The 20,112-nt window shown below is 41.6% G+C and overlaps 1 protein-coding gene across 1 annotated transcript in view; it reads right to left on the bottom strand.

Moving 5' to 3' along the window:
- DOCK8 (dedicator of cytokinesis 8) overlaps positions 1-17,787 on the bottom strand; it is a 93,848-nt gene extending 76,061 nt beyond the window's left edge. Inside the window, 1 exon segment of the mRNA XM_055790383.1 lies at positions 17,555-17,787. Within this exon segment, the coding sequence (XP_055646358.1) occupies positions 17,555-17,607 (53 nt within the window). The 5' untranslated portion in view covers positions 17,608-17,787.
- Between the last annotated feature and the right edge of the window lie 2,325 nt (positions 17,788-20,112).

A 20,112-nucleotide genomic window follows, 5' to 3' on the forward strand; every position in this document is an offset into this window, starting at 1 on the left:
TCACTGATCATGAATGTGTGTGGCAAAGTATAACACAAAACTCAGATTATTCAATTTTTTTTTTCCTTTAAACAGTTGGTTTCTACCCTGTGCAGAAGTATCTTGCTGCTGGTCTAGATAATAGATGTAGCAGCAGATGTTGGTTTAATGTATGTAAAAAGCTTACATACATTAAAAAAAATGTACATAAAAAAAAGTTACAGTGTATTGCAGAAAATGCTGCTGTAAACAGTGATATAACACATCTCTCAATTACACCAGACATGGGATCATCAGACTCTTCAAAGAGGAAATGGTATGAATTTTCATCTACAAAAGAGGAAGCATGCGTGTGGATGAAGGGCCAACTTTGCTGTCTGGTAAAAACCTGTGCAAGCCCAGCTAACTGAGAGGAAATACATTACTCAAGCACCGACATTAGTTCCAGAGTCTCCTCAATATTTAAAGACTGAACCTGCAAAATAAATTAGTCCTATGGAAGAAGAATCCTGTAATCAATAAAGGTGAATTTCAAATAGTTTAAGGATAGTTCAATTGATTGAATTCATGTTTTTCTATCACTGAAGGAAGAAAGGGAGAAGAAGTACAGTAAAATAACAGAAGACAGCAAAGTTGCTTTGAACCAACTCAGAAATGATTGGCAGGATTGACTAGGGACAGGTGAAGGAAAGACACAACTGCTACAAGACACTAAACCAAAAGCATGAATCAGCTAAACCAACATGGAGAAAAGGTGGGCGCTACAGTCAGAGATCAGCACAGAAAGTTTTGAAAACCTGAGAACCAAGGAGGAAACAGAGGTCCTTCTAGGTGGCTCATCAATAATGCCAGAATGGCTGTGGTCTGTGAGACACCTCACCAAACAGCTACCTCAGACACTGTCTGGGTACCTGCAGGAAAATGATAGTCCACATTAACCTAGCACATGTGGTGTCCCTGGTTTTATGGAGGTTGCAGTTCCTCTATGCTATGGCCACGCTTTTACCCTACCTGCCTGTACAGCAGCCCTGTCTGATTCCCAGAAGAGACTTACAGTCACCCTTAGCAGCAAGGACAGTCTAGCTATATCCTAAAAAACAATAAGGAAACATGGCAAGTGATTAAGGCTAAATGCAAAGCAGTAACTGAAAATTCCGAGCAAAAAAGGCTCAGAAACCTCCAGAAAGGAGGACTCAAATAATCATGGATCAGTCAGCTGGTCTCTGACACTCAAAAAGGTAGTAGAGCAACTTACTGGACAATCAGTTTACAAGTAGCTGGAACATCAGGTCCCAAACTGTGGTCTCCACTTGATGCAAGGGGACATGAAATCATACTTAACACTAAAATGTCATCACCTTAGTAATGCGTGTTTATTAATAGCATGATGATGGAGCATATGGCGGGCAACTAGAAACTGTGTATTGTAGTAAGCTATGGTCCAAAAAGTTTGGCAATTATTGGTATATTATTGGCAATTATTAGGTAATGATGAACAGCCAATATGAATTTATCAAAGGGAAGTAATGTAAAACCAATCTAATATTTTTCTATGACAGTTTAACTGGCTTCAGTAAGGCTCTTGGTGGTGTCCCTCATGATATTCCCATAAGCAAAGTAAAGAGATAGTAGCTAGATGGAATCATCACAGCTTATTCTAATACTAGTTAAAGAACATATTCAAGGTGTAGTCATCAATAGTTTGAAAGAAGATTGTGAAGAGTTTTTGAACAAGGTACTACTGTGAGAAGCAAATTAATCTTTCCTCAGTTTATTTCCAGTCCATATTTTATTTTACAACACTCATGATGTCACAGCTAACATAGTAATACAATTTGTGGGTCACATTAGGCTGGAAGCAGTTGTGAGTGCTGTGAAAGGCAAGACTCAAAGTGATCTCGTATTTTAGAAACAGTCTGAAATCAGCACAGTTAGATTCAATAAAATTAAACGTAAACCCCTAAAGTCAGGAAGAAATAATAATTAAATGCAGAGATACAAAATGGGAAAAGAACTGTCTAAAGAAATAGCCACGCCACAGAAGAAGCCCTGAGAGCTCTGGGACACTTACTAACAAAGTATAGTAAGTGAGCAAAAAGGTAAGGTTTTTTCTGTTTATTTAAGCCATGAGGCAGTGCTTAGGCTGATGTACACATTTAGAACATCACAGAGTAAGATGCAATCAAATTTATAAGTCTTCAAAAGAAAGAAGTCAGAATGCTAGAAATTTTGGAAAGGATGAGCCATGAAGACTGAAAAAAGTAGATGTGTTACAAAAGAGATGACTGAGAGGAGACAGCAGTTGTCCCTGAGTATGTAAAAAATAGCAATCTCTAAAGAAAACAGTGAGCAATTCATGTCCATATAGGGAAGAAGAAGTAATTGCTTAAACTGAGGCCAGAAAGATTTAATAAGCTATTAGGAAATACGTTCCCACTGCAATGGCAGCAGGACACTGGAAGTGGCCATCTGGTGATGCCACAGTGACACGAGCACACTGGTGATGTAGATCATGTCTCTGAACTACCTGGAGAACAGCATCTGGGCAACTGCAAGCCTTTCAGACCTCTCATGTTGGTACCTGTTCCTTTGTTTAGGATAAAGAAGAAGCACTAGCTGAAAAGAAAAAGGTGTAGATTTGGTGGGAGTTTTTTTCCACAACACTAGCTGAAAAGAAGAAGGCACAGATTTGGGGAAGTTTTTTTTCCCACAAGTCATTGCTGAATTCACAGTTAGTCAGGATTCATATGGTACATCGCAAGACAGTGTAAACCTGTGGAAAGATGGGAGATGGTGGCAGCCTAAGGCTCTTCTGGACTTCTTACATTCTTGGCTGCTCCATGGTGCTGGAGCGAAATAACATCAATTGGAATTCATTGTTCCATTCTGTGTTGCCTTGGCCCTACCTGAACGATGCTGCTGTACTCCTCTGGCGTAAATCTTGAAAAACCTGGAACTCATTGGACTTCCTGATCCACCCAGATGGGACTGGAGGGTAGCCAAAAAAACCCCAACAAGCCCACAAAAAACTGGTGCTGCTTTATCAGAATTTCACCAGTGCCAGTCCCACTGGTAGATGCAATCCTCCAGATAATCAGAATTGCTAACAAGCAGTTGAGACATAGTCTGTATTTCACAAATACTCTCCAATACTAAGTGTACAGTCTGCATTATATATTAAAACAACAGTGTAACTGAAGTAACAGACTACACATGGAGGGTCTTAAATTTGACTTGTAGGTCAAATTCTGAGACATTTCTCAGGGTATTGCTCACTGCAGGATTGGGATCTTGGAGATTTGGGTTGTTGGTTGGCCCTAGATGAGGTATCAGGAAAGGAAGGGAAAACAGCCATTTATTTTTTTCTAACATGTTTTAGATCCGTTGCTGAACACTGCTGGGCTCTATAATTAAAATTATATGAACACTCATTGCACAAAAAGATGGTTCTGTAGTTTCACTGCAAATTCTGCTCAACAATATAGTTCTTTGAAATATGTAGTTTAAAAGAAAAAAACTGAAGTATGCTTCACACCTACTGGATCAAGTTATCCAAAGTTACTTACTATTAGAAGTCACCTACTAGAAGGAGGTAGGAATAGTAATCCTTCACACCTTTACAATCCCTTCCAGCAGACTCTGAGGAACAGTGTGTTGTCTTTTGCAAGAGTTGCATACACAATTAGACAGCAAGGAAAGATGAAAAAAATGAAATAAGAGACCATGAGAACTATCCCCAAAGACAGAGAAACATTCACATTTAAATGTATACTGATGGTGGAATCATAAAGTAAAATAGTGAAAACTTTTGCTTAACAGGTAAAAAATTTAGTCTTGGCTACCCTGAGGAGTAATCCCTTTCATCTGATGCTGACATAGAAAATTCTCAACTAGCTTTTGGTCTTTTTTCAGAGCCTAACATGGAATTTCTCTAGTGACAACTAAAAACAAGCAACAAAAAACTCTGGGAGAGAAAACAGTTAATAGGTACCTTCCTCTCTCCTTCACTGCCATATGCAAACACAAAGTTTTGGACAACAGTCCAGATCTTTAACTAGCAAATACAAGAATCTTGCTTAGAAGTCCTTTGCTTACTGCCAGTGGAACTGCCAGTTCTTCTAAGTTTCTAATTACTCCTTAAAGCATCAGAGCTCTGCTTTGTTAGCCACTGTTTAGAGCAGTGGTCGATAGGAACTAGCTGCTATTTCCTTGATGGCTCAGGAGACTATCTGCCCTCTGGCACACCCCTGCTTTGGGATCTACCACATTAAGACTCTGTATCAGCTAAGGCAATAAAGAACCTATTCAAGAAGGTTGAAATTTAACCACAATGTTCTTAAAGGAGATGGTACAGGAACTAAGAATGAAATCTAGGAGAGGAAATTGTCACCTTCATTATGCTGGCAGCTTGTTACAAAGCAAACTGGGAAAGAGGTCAATTTTTACTTCTGTTCCAAGTCATGTATGCCATTCATTCAGTGAAGATTTTTCACTGCCACTCAGTTTTGCTGTTTCTTCCTCAGGAAGAGACATAAGCACACATAAAAATTCATTTTCTAAGCCTGGCAGTGGAGGAGACAAAACAACCATACTTTCATGCCATTCAAAGAAACTGAAGACTTAGGATCTGGTCCTGATGAACCATGCTTTTATGCACTTTTAAATTACTGTGTTCTATGGATAATATGGAAAAGCTATGATATAACATTTGAGAAGACATCGTGCGTGCATTGTTGACTGGTTGGCTTGTGCAATGAAGGTGGCTTTAGGTGTAATGTTTCATATGATAGTTAACGGTACCTCCTGGGAAGCAGAGTGTGTATGATTCTTGCCTGTCATCCTATTATAGACTGAAACTGATCATGACATGTATATGCAATACAAAGTTTCCAATGAGTATTTCACATGATGCTAAAGAAGATAAATTTGCATGAAAACAACAAAAATTCTTTTGTCTCCATTAGCTTACAATTGATCAGCGTACAGCCACATGTATCTTTCATATTGAAGGGATTAACCTCATTTTATCTAAGGATAATTTTCCATGGTTGGCTTGGAGCATTCTCTGCATGAAGTACTAAAGCTCACATTGGTGCCACATTAAATGTTCATTTCAACTGAGATGGCTGAAGAAAAGCTTTCTAACAAATGTGCCCCAGAAGTCTCTAGAAGACTCTACAGATCTATATTCCAGGGCAAAGCTCTGTAGTTAGGCCCTACCTGTTTGGTGGTTTGTTTTGGTGTTTTTTTCCCCAGTTTGTTCCTTACTAAACTGTTTACAGGTTTTCCAAAATCTTAGATCCTCTACAGTAACAAGGGCAATTTCAAAAGCATTAGTGATCACACATGCCACCTTCCTTTTATTCTGTGACTTGAAATGTAATAGTATAATAGTGGTTTGTGCTTTTAGATATTTGGTTTAGCTGCACCAATTCACAACAGGGTGATTATGAAGTAAATGCAATGATTTATCTTCCAGCTTACATGTATTATCTGAGCTTCACAAGGACTCCACCTAGAAAATGTTAATGTAATGCTGATGATTTTGTAAAACCCATACCAAGTTTCATGGTTTATGTGCTTTATTTTCACTTTCTTCCTAATAAACAATCATTAATAGTAAGTGGCGGAAAAAGTCAGACATTAATAATAACAATAAACACCATGTAAATATTATTCTAAGGAACTTTTTTTTTTCTGCTCCTACAGGGTTGTTTTTATATTTATCAAGGTCATGGTTGTTATTTTTATCTCCAAGAAAAAAAAAAGCATATTTCATGTCTTTCATGACTGACAACTTCAAAGAAATTCACAATATATTCACAGGTGGGTCTTTACTACTGTGAGCACTTCAAAAGCCAGATGCAAATAGCATAGAACCAGAAAAATAGTTTATGTTAATATTTTGTCCCCTCATTTCCTAAGAACACAGATCTGTGGAGCTTCAGCGTGACCTTTCTGTGACAGAAAAAAAACATGAGCTGGGTTTTTTCCAGTTACTTAGAATATTTTTTCTTTAGAGCTGTAAGTTTAACTAGAAAAAGTAGGATCTTTTATTAGGGCAATATATCTGAAAAAAATTGGCCAAATTTCAAATACATGAGGTACTGTCATTTTTAGAACAGGGAATTTTGGTTCAAATTCAGTGGGAGCCAGAGCAGTAACTAAGATACACTTGAAAGCTGGATCTTCCACTCACAGTTTTTAAACATTAGAACGTCCACAGAATTTGGCATATGGTAACAACTACATCATTAAAAAGAATATATTTTTGTATCTGCTGGCTAGCATTACAGGTACAAATTCTATAAAAATTATATTACACACCCTTACAAACGCATTTGATGATGCAAAACATTTTATATTGTAAGTTACAAACTTAATTTCACTTTGCAATTCATCTGGAAAATGTCAGGCTTGGGGAAAGGATAAATTTTGCTATAGCAATCTTCTGAACATGAGGTTTTGTTATTATAATGATTGTAAAGCTTGGATCACATGACAACTGAAATAAAATGTACTCTTACCTAATCCAGTTTGCTTAACTTTAGGGAAAAATACTAAAATCCAGGTGTGCTGACCACTTTAAAAAAGTCTCCAGGTCATTATTACTGAGGCTCAGGAAACTGTGATTCATCATTCTGCAAAGGTTGTAAGGGAAAATATCGTGGACTTTTTATATGAACTTGGCCCAAAAACCTGATCTAGGCCTGGGCCTATTCTTCTGTAACTGCATTCATGATAGCAAGCATGTAGTGTGAGCACGTTATCAAGTAAGCACTTTACACAGGTTATCCTTTTTCTTACAGACATCAGTATAGTCTGGTGTGCTAGTCTGGTGTGCTTTTCAAATCAAATTTAAAGAAATAAGTCAGAATAGAAAAAAGGACAACTACGTTGAACTATGCTCATGGACTGTAATTTTTAATGACCACAAAACCTAAGAGTGGTAGATGGTATAAAATACAGTATTAAGTATTTCTTTCCTGCTGGTTTTCACTTTATGTCTAAAAATGAAAAACTGTTTGGAAAGATAAATAAGGAATGTTCGCAGGATCTAGTGGACATAAAGATGTTTCTCATCTGCAACTATATTTTTCTTGGGTAAGCTTAGGATTTCCTGTACTACAAAAAAAGAACCTCATCATAAACTGCAGCCTAGATTTCACAATGCATATAGATGTCTGAAGTCTAGGAGGGACGTAAGATCTTAAAACAGGATTTTAAAATGCAGCTTTTCTGCTCAGAACCTAAAGTCCATTTCCTGCTCACCAGCCATCTTCCAGAGTCAAAGCAAAAACTTTAATCACGTAGCAAGGGTTATTACATTTGATTCCAGTGATGACACTATATGTAAGTACTGCATAGTATCAGTCTTCATTTAAGTAATTACAACTGCAATAGAAAATAGATGATTATATTTTAAAGACAATTTGAGTATGCAGTCAAATGAAAAGATTAGCTTCCTGCTAACAACAGCTGTTAATAAATCTGTCTCAACAGTAACAACAGTATTCTGCTTCCATGACCAGCTGTTCCCTAAAGGCCTTGGTTCTACAGCTGCCTACTTGCTGATGAAGAGTACATTTGTGTTACGGAGCCTATCATTGCTGCACTTACAATTTTTCACAGAGATTTGGCTGGATGGGCCTGTGTTTGTCATCAAACCCCTACTTAAATGACTACTATCACCATGGCTGTACAGAAGGCAGACCACCCCAGAAAAGGTAATCATAATGTTTGGGGTAAACAATACAAACCAAAAGTAAATCACTGTGAATAACCAAAGGCATTAGTATCCTCTGAAAAGTAGTTAAGAGAGAATTTTCTTACTCCTTCATTTCTACTTCCTGAAAGTTAGATGTATTTTAGGCAGGAAATGTGAATTTTTGCACAGTGTACCAGAGGAAAGGTCTGTGCATTTAGTCTTTGTGGTGCACAAGATGATGCCACATCTAGTAAGAGCATCCTGAACAATCCTATCTTTGAAAAATGAGCACATACAGGAATCTATATTAACACTGTGATTTAATAACCTATGGCAGATCTTGATATATGATACTGCTTTCTTTCTCAACTTAGTCCTGTAACTGATTTAAAATCTACCTGTGCTAGATGACAAAGCAATGTTCACACAATTCCCATCAGAATAGAAATATCTTGATGACACACAGTTCTGCACAGACAAACATGACTTTGCACATTGTTTGGTTTTCTTCTTATTAATCTTGTGCTTGTGTAAAACATAAAACAGCTTGCCATCAAAGCCTAGTTCATAACAAATATAGCAGTGTTCTTCCTTTCATGCAGTTGTCTCTCTTACGGCCTCCAACTATGTTCTAGCTCATGTGGTCTACAACACAAATTACTCTCAGGTATCATACAACAGGTTGTGTGGATGCAGGCAGGCTTACATACAGCTAAGCTTGAATGTAACAATCATCAGTGCCAGAATGTGAGATACAAATCAGCTGTTATGATATTGGCCTGAATTATACATACTGACCAGCCAAACTGTATACTGCTTAAATCTGTCATTTGCTCAAGTGTGGTTGTAAAACATTTTTAGAAGCACTGCACTAACATAGATTTAGTCTCATTGGACTGGTCACTGGAAACATCCTAGCAAAGGCCAATGAATTATGTCTAGGGCTGATAAAAAGATGACCTCACAGTCATTAGGAAGTTCCTTTTATTATCTTTAGAGCTATTTACAATAGATGGGATCCATCCCTAGCCTGCTTCAATATTCTTGACTGTGGTAGATTTAAGAGGGAATTATTCCTGCAGGTTACATCTCTCCCTTGGAGTGGAGGAGTACCTGTAAAAATGTCCCGAAAGAAGACAGACAGGTTAATACACCTAAGGAAACAGCCATCTGAGGCATTTAATGGCTGTTTAGTTGTCCGCACGCAGTGAGCACTCATACAACAGGGCTGAAACCATGCTCTCAACTCCTCCTTATCTTTCTGCTCACTCAGATTGCCTTGAGTCCAAACAGTGGTGGATGGGAGGTAAAGCATCCACATGTGGAAGCTGCAGTGGGGACTGACCTTTATGAGTAGTGCATGAAGGAGGAGAGCTCCCAGTCTTCTCTCCCTCCTCTGCACCTGTTCTAGAGCCACGTACAATCTATTCCTTATGCTGAATACAAATCCAGAAGACACCTTGACAATGATGCCATAAAAATCTAGGAGAAATCAACTGTCACGAAGACAGAAGTGACTTTTCTGAAAGAAGTAACACTTAGGAGATTGGGTTCTTCCTATGTCTAAAGGAAATGTACGTCTAAAGCTGGTGAAGTACGAGCTGCATGAGCAGACAAGTGGGACTGAAAGCCAGGCCCAGAGGGTGGTGATCAGTGGCATGAAGTCTAGTTGGAGGCCATTAACTAGCAGTACACCCCCAGTGTCAATACTGGGTCCAATCTTGTATAACATCTCCATTAGTGATCTGGGTGATTGGGCAAGTTTGCTGATGACACAGAACTCAGAGGACTAACTGATGAACCAGAGAGTCACACTGCCCTTCAAGAGGGACCTCAACAGGCTGACAAATGGGCTGGCAGGAACCTCACGAAGTTCAACAAGAGGAACTGCAAAGTCCCACACCTGGAACAGCCCCATGCACCAATATATGCTGGGGGCCACCCAGCTGGACAGCAGCTTTGCAGGGAAGGACCCAGAGGTCCTAAAGGACCATAAACATATTAGTCCTAGGAGACCATGATTTCAGCCAAGTTGGACATAAGCCAGCAATGTGACCTGGTGGCAAAGAAGGCTAATGTCATCCTGGGGTGCACTAGGCAGAGTATTGCCAGCAGGTTGAAGGAGATGATCCTTCTGCTCTTTTCAGTGCTAGCGACACATGGCCTGGGTTTTGTGTCCAGGCCTGGGCTCCCCAGTACAAGAGAGACATGGACATATTGCAGAGAGACAAGCCAAGGGCCACAAAGGTGAGGAAAGGGCTGGAGAATCCTGTGAGGAAAGGTAGAGAGAGCTGGGACTGTTCAGCCCAGGGAAGGGAAGACTCGGGGTGGATCTTATCAATGCATATAAATATCTGAAGGGAGAGCATAAAGAAAACAGAGCTACTCTTTTCAGTCGTGCACAGTGACAGGACCAGAGGCAATGGGAACAACCTGAAACACTGGAGGTTCCACCTAAACACTTTTTTACTGAGGGTGACTTAGCCCCGGCACAAGTGTCCTAGACGGGCTGTAAAGTCTGCCTCCATGGAGGCTGTCAAAAGCCATCTGGACATGGTCCTGGACAGCCAGCTCTAGGTGGCCCTGCTTGAGCAGAGGGGTTGGACAAACTGACCTCCAGAGTCAAGATGGACAAGTTGACCTCAGCCATTCTGTGATTCTGTGAAATAAATGAGCAGATACTTCGGTCAGTTTATAATCTATCCCTGTAAACCAGAAACAGGAGATACATGCTTTGGCAACTGGGAAAAAACATGTTGAACTCCACTGAAAAACTGGGAAAAAAATAGAATATGAAAGTTAATGAAATGCCCCAGTATTTCCTATAGCCAAATTAAAAGGTTTTCAAACAAAACCAGTAGGCAGAAACAAGACTAGTTAGCCTTACCTCAGTGTCTGGTAAGATCATGGAACAGAATTCTCCTAGAAGATATGTTGAAGCATATGGAATACAGGGAGGTGATTAAAGATAGCCAACATGGCTTCACCTAGGGCAAATCATGCCTGACAGATCTAGTGGCCTTCTACAATGGAGTGACTGCATCAGTGCACAAGGGAAGAGCAACTGATGCCAAGTAACTGGACTTCTGTACGGTTCCCCACTACTCTCTTACCTCTAACTTGGAGAGACATGGATTTGATGGACAGACTGTCAGTTGGATAAGGAACTAGCTGGATTGCCGCATCTAAGGAGTTGCGGTGAATGGTTCAATATGCAAATGGAAACTAGTAACAAGTGGTGTTACTCAAGGGTAAATACAGGGATGGGTACTATTTAATGTATTTATTAATGACATAGATAGTGGGACTTGGTGCACCCTCAGCTAGTTTGCGTCAAGCTGAGTGCTGTAGTTGATTCACTTGAGGGAAGCGATGCCATCCAGAGGGACTCTTGACAGGCTTGATGGGTGGACCTATGTGAACCTCCTGAAGTTCAACAAGGCGAAGTGCAAGGTCCTGCACCTGGGTCAGGGCAACTCCCAAGATCAGTACAGACTGGAGCATGAACAGGTGGAGAGCAGCCCACCAGGGAAGGACTTAGGGATATTGGTGGATGAAAAATTGGACATGAGCCAGCAATGTACACTTGCATTGTATCCTGGGCTGCATAGAAAGAAGTGTGGCCAGCAGGTCAATGGAAGTGGTTCTCCTCCCTCTACGCTGCCCTCCTGAGAGTCCACCTGGAGTACAGCATCCAGCTCTGGGGCCTCCAGTACAAGAAAGATGTGGACCTGTTAGAGCAGGTCCAGAGGAGGGCCACAAAAATGATCAGAAGGATGGAACAACTCTTCTGTGAAGAAAAGCTGTGAGAGGTGGGGTTGTTCAGGTTGGAAAAGAGAAGGCTCTGGGGAGACTTCTTGTGGCCTTTCAATACTTAAAAGGGCCATTATAAGAAAGATGGAGGGAGAGTTTTTAGCAGGGTCTGTAGTGATAGGACAAAGGGTAATGGTTTTAAACTAAAAGAGGGTAGACTCAGACTAGATAAAAGGAAGAAATTTTTTATGGTGAGGTTGGTGAAACACTGGACCAGTTGCCAAAAAAACTTGTAGATGCCCCATCACCAGAAACGTTCAAGGTCAAGTTGGACTGGGCTCTGAGCAACCTGATCTAGTGAAAGATGTCCCTGCCTGTGATAGGGGGGGGTTGCACTACGAGGTCTTTGAAGATCCCTTCCAACTCAAACCTTTCTACAGTTCTAAGAAGCAAATCTGATCTTTATACTCCCTGCATATGCAACTCCAAGTAATTGCCCCCAGAGGATTTTAAAAATCAGCTTCTCATTTATTTTTATGGAAGTCTTAAGAAAACTGGCCATAAACCATTACTAACAGATTGTTATACGTAACATACAAATCTTATAGATATCCTACTTTTTTTATCTTTACTCTGTTATTAGTGTTTAATATCCTCTGTATGAAATACAAAACCATGACTTTTTCACACATGTGGTATGTAAGAAGTAGCCTTTTCCCATAGCATTACAAATTGGAATTTTTTAACCTCTCTTAAAAGCCATAGTGCACTGTATATTTAAGGTATGGGTTTCAGATTAAATCAAATGTGTTATTATTTGATTGTTTGAAAAAATTGTCTTGAATATATATCTGCAAAGGTATTAACTTGTTATCCTCACTTCAGTTCCCAAGGTGCAACTCATTAAAGCAGGATTCCACTGCTTCATCGAGTGTGCTGTCCTTTATGACTCTTGTTTTTGAATTAGGTTGACTCAGTAAAAACCAACCCAGGATTTTTAATACTACCACTGTCCTGACATTACATATAATAAGGCTATGGCTCAATGGTCATACTTGATAAGAAGGATCTATCTACAAGCAGCTTTTAAAACTTTGTAAGTATTGTGTTCTAGGTATGCAGCAAACACATGGAAAATGCCTTTGCTATTAGCAGACTGGTAATTTTATTAAGGTTTTTGTAGTGTATTACTTTATGTAAGAAATCGACTATGAGAATTTACCACATTTTTTTAAAATGCACTAGATCTTTATACTTAGTACATCAACCTATTGTACATACAAAGGACTGAAGTTCTCCCTGCAGCTTATTTAATATATTTAAAGTTTAAAAATAAAAATTGATTAGAAGAAATAACTTGGCCTAGACAATGGAGTCTGGACAATGCTTTTAAGTAATTAGCAATTCATTATATCCATATACTAGGGGGTTTATTGAAATTCAATCAATAGATGCTGGCCTCAGCCCCATAAAGGGGTTACATTGAACAGATATCTGCTATATCAGTGTACATAGGAAATGGCCTGCTCTGCCACTGAAACCATTTTGCACTGTACCTGACTTCTCTGCCACAGCCTTTGTTGCCATTGAGGGAAGTTTCTTGTGAACTCAGAACCAAGACTTTGTACAATACAAGATTTACACTGACATTTTCATTTCAGGTAGAAATAATGTAAATGTCATCATTAATGTAAAGTAGAATTTAGTGTATAAATTTACTAATGTAAAATACAATTTGAGAATTACGTAGGGGGTTGACTTTTATTGTAGGCTTTTTAAAATTTGAAAGCTTCAGTGTTAATATTGACAGTATGGGTTTTGGTTTTTTTTAATATAACTCTATACATGTAAACCTCAAGTACACTTCTTAAAACCAGAACAGGAAAAGAAAATTTTGTTTGGCAAGTGGACATTTTCAGGGAGAGGGAAATGAAATGATAGAATTAAATGCTAAAAATGTGTTTTATAACACCTGCAAAATGCAGACATTAGCTGTCTGTAAAGACAATTGAGGAGTATGTCTATTGGGAGGGGTTTTAATTGCATGAAGCACATGACTGAAAGTTGTGCTCTATTAGGGAGCTGTATTGCTGCTCTTGATAGTTTTATGTTTTGTAATTTATATATTGAAATGTTTTGAATCTATAGCATTGCTGGCAAGGGCCCCAGGCAGGTGCCTAAAGCACTGTTTTCCTCACTTGAAGTCAAAAAAAAAACCTATTACTGCAAGGTCTATGTGAAAGATGAAATAGCAAACTGCACTAGCTAAATAAAAGTAATAAAAATAGAAAAACTCTTCTGTGAATGCTGTGATTATCGTAAGACACTGCTAAGGCAAACTTACTAAAATTCAGTTTTTGTGGTCTCTCAAATGTACAGTGCTCAGCTGGTATGTTAGAACCCATGCTTTTAGCAAAGATTAGTTGTTTTTTCTCAGCAGTTCACAAAATTATTTTTCAACTTTCTTGGTTTCTGAATACAAATACTGTAATTGGAAAGGAGACACATTTACAGGATGCCATCGAGATAACTTTTAATTATTATCTTGGACTCAATAAGGATGATCTGCTCTTTCATGTCCCATGCTTGCTTCAAACGACCACAGACACCTAATACCCTCTGAGAGCACCACAAAGGTCTCTTACTATTGCACATTAATGAGTGGTTCTTCCCCTTCCTTTGCCTGATGCAGAAGGCTATTTAGAAAGACAGTCACAACTTACTTTTGAGTGATACTTTAAGCTGCATGTTGAAGAACATATCAAGTTGGACTAGAATTTAATTTCTCATGTAATAGAAAAAATGTTATTTGAAGAGGATGTTTTCTGAGGTTCTTCTCAGTTTTCATCAACTTAGCTCTGGGTAATACACAGGTAAGTAGTAGGAATGCTGTCTAACATGAGGGACACTAGAGACTTACTCCTTCACTTCTACTTACGAGATGAACATCATTATATGTAAAAGTTACCCATTAAAACAGAAGGAACTACTCACATACAAGCATTAAAAATATACGTGCATGCAAGTCTTTGCAAGATAAAAAAAGGCAGGAAGCAACCGGTTGGGGCAACAGAGACCAGATGGGTGGAAGGAAGAATAAAGTGACAGGAAGACATGGCTATGTGGGCAGGTTGCATATGCAACTTACAAGTTTGAAGGCATCTGAAGGCCTGATTTTAAAGTTTGACCTTGTTGTAAATGAATGTGATGCTTGTAATGTAACAGCTGTTCCTGAAGCATCTGCAGCTCCAGTATTCATCAGTGATAACTCACACTAACTAGTGTTGTTGATGAGGCTACTAACAAGATTTCAGATCATATCATTGCTGAATTTTACAGAACAGTGTTTAGCATAGATCATAAGGTGGTCAGGTATTCATCATGCTTCACTGAACACATCAGAGTACACTTTATGTAACTAGCAGGGAGGTGGCTAATGTCACAGAATCACAGAACGGTCAGTTTTGAAAGGGGCCTTTGGAGACCACCTAGTCCAACCGCCTGCTAAAGCAGGTTCACCTACAGCAGGTTGCACAGGATCATGTCCAGGTGGGTTTTGAATGTCTCCAGAAAAGGAGACTCCATAACCTCTCTGGGCAGCCTATTCCAGTGCTGTGTCACCCTCAAAGTAAAAAAGTTATTCCTCATATTCAGAAAGAACTTTTTCTGTTTCAGCTTGTGCCTGTTGCCCCTTGTCCTGTCACTTGGCACCACTGAAAAGAATCTGGCCCCATCCTCTTAACACTTGCCTTTAAGACATTTGTAGACATTGATAAGGTCCCCTCTCAGTCTTCTCTGCTCCAGGCCAAAGAACCCCAGCTCTCTCCGCCTTTCCTCATAAGGGGGATGCTCCAGTCCCCGTATCATCTTTGTAGCCCTCCACTGCACCCTCTGCAGTAGTTCCCTGTCTCTCATGAACTGGGGAGCCCAGAGCCCGACACAGCTCTCCATACATAGCCCCACCATGGCAGAGCAGAGGGCAAGGATAACCTCCCTTGACCTGCTGGCCATGGTCTTCCTCATGAACTCCAGGATCCCACTGGGCTTCTCAGCTACAAGGGCACACATTGTACTGAGGAACTAATACAGAGCCTAAAATTCTGCTGGTCCTCATAAAAACAGAATATCAATTAGTCAAGTCACTGGCACAAGGAAGAGACAGGGAAGAGCTTGCATGCAAATCTGTAGTAAATGGAGAGTAATTATACAGGCAATGTAATAATTGTTGTAAATGATGCCTTGCCAGTAACATCCAACTTTCACTAAGAGTTGCATTTTGAGGAAGTAAACTCAGGAACTCTGAAGAAAGAGGAACAAAATTTGGTAGCTGTAAATTAGCCTTTTCTGTACAGGCAAGAAAGCTAACACAATAACATATTATTCCTCTTATTTTGAAAGTTCCTTAAAAAAAACCCCAAACCACCACATTAAAAACATTTCTTGTGAAGATATATCACTCCACTGCCAGTAGAACAAACTGCACTTGAGTCATGTAAAAATTACCAATTACCTGTTCTTTTTGAAGAAAGGGAAACATGATGTTCTGCTAGCAAATATGTGATTTCTACCATACTGTGTCAAAGAGAATAGTCTTACTTGGGAAATAAACATGTAGATTATTAAATTGGAATCACATTCAGAACACAATGAATAAACATATTTGAACATTTAAATTGCTACAAAAAATACTTAATATTTCACTGTTGAATCAGAGAAAGAAATAAAAACCCCAATAGTTTAATTTCACTACAGTTCTTACTAGCATAACTGTTGTGAGCCTTTGTGACATGAAGCCTGATTAATTGTTACGATTCCACTACTCTGTAAGGCTTCAGTCATAGAGATGAACAGTGACCATCACCACAGCTGGGAAGAGCTGCCAGAAGGCTGACTCTAAAAATAGGAAGAAAGAAAATAACTCAAACCCTCTAAATATCAGCCAGTTATGCTCTTTATTTAAGCAAGTCTCCAAATGATCAGGAATCATGGCGGGATCCTGTAGTGAACTGCTCATCATGATGGCTTCTCAATGTGATGTCTCACCCTTGTGAATATTCCAACATAAATTTAAAATTAATTCCCAAAGGATACAGAAAGGTACACCGATGCATATTCTGCCATGGGAAAGGCACATCACAGCAGAGCTAATTTTATCCTCTGCAACTGCAAACCCCATGTGTTCTAATAAATTGCTGAGGAGGTGGAGTTTCTCTGCATACTTTTCTCTCTGGCACAGAGACTTACCCTCAGTTTATACTACCATTATGCTGTTTTTCTTTTATGTGCCAGCAAACTCAGTTACCTTGTATTTATATCAACACCCTGGAAACACAGTTTTTGTCTCTGATAACAAGACTCTTGAAAAGGAGGCCTGTGTGTTCCTTCAACCTAATGATACAAAAATAATTGTCTTGTTTCTTATGCCAGACCTGCTGAGAGTCAGCACTTTCCTGGTAAAAGACACCGAAGTCTAGCAGGCAGCAAGCTTAGATGCAAGAGTACGGTGTTCCAACAGGTGAACTCTCATTTATTTGGTTTAGGGGGGGAAGCAGGACGTAGACTTATTTTCAGTCATCAGGAGGATTTTTTCTTTTCATAGATGAAAGGGCAAAAAGAAAAAAAAAAAATCCCAGGGATGTATGTCATTGCAATATTGATGCCCAACATAAACCCCGCACTTCCCAGCAGCGCCAGTTCAGGCACCAGGTGACTCCCCCCGTCGGTGCGGAGGAGGAACTCCGAGCCTTGCCCCGCCGCCTGGGGTGCGGCTGGTCGTCTCCTGCCTGCCCGAGGACACGCACCCGCAGCCGGCTTCGCCACGTACGCCCCGCCGGAGCACCAAGCGCACTGCCCTGCAGCAGCGCACCCCGGGGCCGCACCTCCCCGGGGCCGGGGCAGGGCCGGCGGGGGCCGGGGGGGCCGCCCGGAGCTGCCGGCAGCGGGCGCGGCGGGGCCAGCCCGGTTATCTGGAGCGGGCAGATGGCTCCACACCTCGGGGGTCTCCCGGGAAGGTGCCGTCGCGGACCCGCTCCCGCAGCCCTATCGCCTGTTTCGGCCGGGTCTCGGGGTAGCACTGGCGAGGAGTAACTGCGAGCTACGAGGAAAGCTCCTTACCTGTTGATTTTCAGGGCGAACGCCCTCCTGTCTGCGGCGGGTAAGGTCGCCATGCGGGAGAGCAGTCGCGGGTGCCGGCTGCCGACGAGGAGCGACGCCGGCTGTACGCACGACGGGCGGATTTATTTCATTTATTTAGTTTTCTTAATTACATGCTCCGAGCTAAAAACCCGACGGTCCTCTGACAGTTCTGGGCGGCAACTTCCGCATTTCACCTTCCTCACCGAAATCGGCCAGAGTGGGAGGGATCTGCCCTTGTGCACCGCTGGCATCGCACCCCCGCCGCTGCCCCGCCGGCCGGCAGCGCCCGGCCCCGGCCCGGCCCCGCGGGCGCGCTGCGCCGCTCGCCGATGGCTCCCGGGGGCCCCCGCCGCGGCGGCACCGCGCCCGCGCACCGGGGGCGGCAGGAGTTTCGCCTCCCAGTTCGACACAGGGCACCCGAACCGCCCGTGGATACGCCGGAGGGAAGCGGCAGGGAAGGCAAGCGTTTAAGCAGGCGCAGCAAGAGCCGGGGGAGGGAAGGCGCCTTGTACCTGCGAACGCTCCCAGCTGCGGGAATCTTTGCGCGTCCCCCCAATTCTTTTTCGCTTGGAAACCGCGTAGCGGGGATCGGACACCCCCGCCCGGGGGTCGAACGCTGGTCTCCGGCGTCGGGCGAGGAAGCGGCGCGCACCGCTGGGCGCCGCCGGGCACGGCTGGGCGCCATAGCGGCCCCAGGCCGCCCCCGGGCGCCGCTGCCCCAGCCCGTCCCCCGGCGGAGCAAGCCCGGCCGCCGGGCAGGGCAGGGCAGGCCGGGGCAGGGCTGCTCGGGGCAGGGCAGACCGGTGCCCTCCGCGCAGAGGAGGTAGCCAGGGTCCTTCCCTCGGCCCCGCCGGCACATGGATGGAGCTGCTCAGGCAGGTGGAGACAGTAAATAGATGTCAGCCCTTCACCTGGGACAATAGTTTGCCACTACACACAAGCACCCAGCATATATCTCTGAACTACTATATAACCCTGAACTACTTGAGTGTGTAAGGAAAACTCACATGTACCAACACCAGATACCAGCCCAGCTTGGCACAAAGCAGGTCCCATTGCTGTTCTCTTCACCTGCACTTACAGCTCAACTTTTTAAAAAGGTCATTTTTATTAAGTGTGTAGTTGTGTTACAAAGTGTTTCCTGACTGGTACTTTTCTCTCAGCCTTGGTGTAGGCTTCACTGCTTCTGCAGAGAAGCAGAACTCTGACTTAATTTGAAAGGGAAACAGAAGCCAAACATGGTTTCTACACATGAATTCTGGGGTAGCAGAGGCAATTCGGGTTTAGGTTGTCCTGTTTTTATTAAGTCCATGCCTTGGTGGCAACAACATCGGGATTCATCCATCGAAAAGCAGTCATAGCTTATCTCTCCATTCCCAGTGAGCTGGACGGTGTCTAGAGGAAAACGGTGTGATGTAAGGCAAGGAATGGAAGGTTGTCACACCGTGAAGGCCTAAAATTGTGCTACTAACAATTTACCTTTTACTCTGCAGGATTCACAATTTTTTAGAGCACTATTAAGTATGGGTAGTCTCAAATACAAATGTTAAAACCTATGGTCTTTGAACAGCACTGCCTATGTGCCCTTAAGGAAGTACAGAAAGACTGAAGAGGTGAAAGATTTAACAAAACCCAGAAGTAAATAAAAAGAGTTGAAAATGGAAATAAGTATGGGTATATTTTTGGGGGAAAAAAACACAAGAATCTACAGCAGAATGACATCTCCTATATAAGTCTAAAAACTTTGGAAAGAAAGTATTAAAATCTACCATTAATGGAACTGTATTAACCAAAAAACAGAAGAATAAATTAGACACTTCATTGCACAGAACTTAAACACCACACCCATCCTTTCTTTACATCACCAATATAAAGCTAAGGCCACCTACCTAGGTGAAAGTTGAACTTAAATATTACTTAGTTACAAATCACTGATACATAGCTGTGATCCGGCATGTGTGCTGGTGACAAGAGTGCTTGATGTCAGAGATACTGCCTGTGGCAAGACACTGCTTCATACCACCTTTCTTCTTGTCTGCACTTGCACATGTTTGTTGGAGGATGGTCACTGCCTTCACGACTCTCTTTGGTGCATGAACTTGCTGTGGTTTCAGTAGATGTGTTACTGCTCTACAAGAAACCGAAGGTGTGCAGCCTGCCTTCTGACAGGTGGCTGCAATCACATTGTGTCAACAGTGGAAAGAAGCAAGAAAAATACAACCTTTGTAAAATGTTAATAGACCCATTTCATTTAAATGGACACATCCATTTTTGAGAGCCTAATTTGAGACACCCAAAGTTTAACTTTTTCATGGAACAGTGGTCTGCATTTCTTACCTAGGCTACTTGGAGTTGATGGCCTCAGCACTGTTGAAAGCTACACACCCAAAATGCAGCTTAAGTGTTTATTATAACATCTTGGCCTTTCTAGTATACTTACTCTCTTTGCTCTTACAGGAAATTGGTGGTCAGAGGAGCTTCTCTTCTATTTGCTTTTCAGGATTTTATCTTAGAGATTTTATATAACCCATGCTCTT

The sequence above is a fragment of the Falco peregrinus genome, chromosome Z, assembly GCF_023634155.1.
Source record: "Falco peregrinus isolate bFalPer1 chromosome Z, bFalPer1.pri, whole genome shotgun sequence".
Lineage (NCBI taxonomy): Eukaryota > Metazoa > Chordata > Aves > Falconiformes > Falconidae > Falco > Falco peregrinus.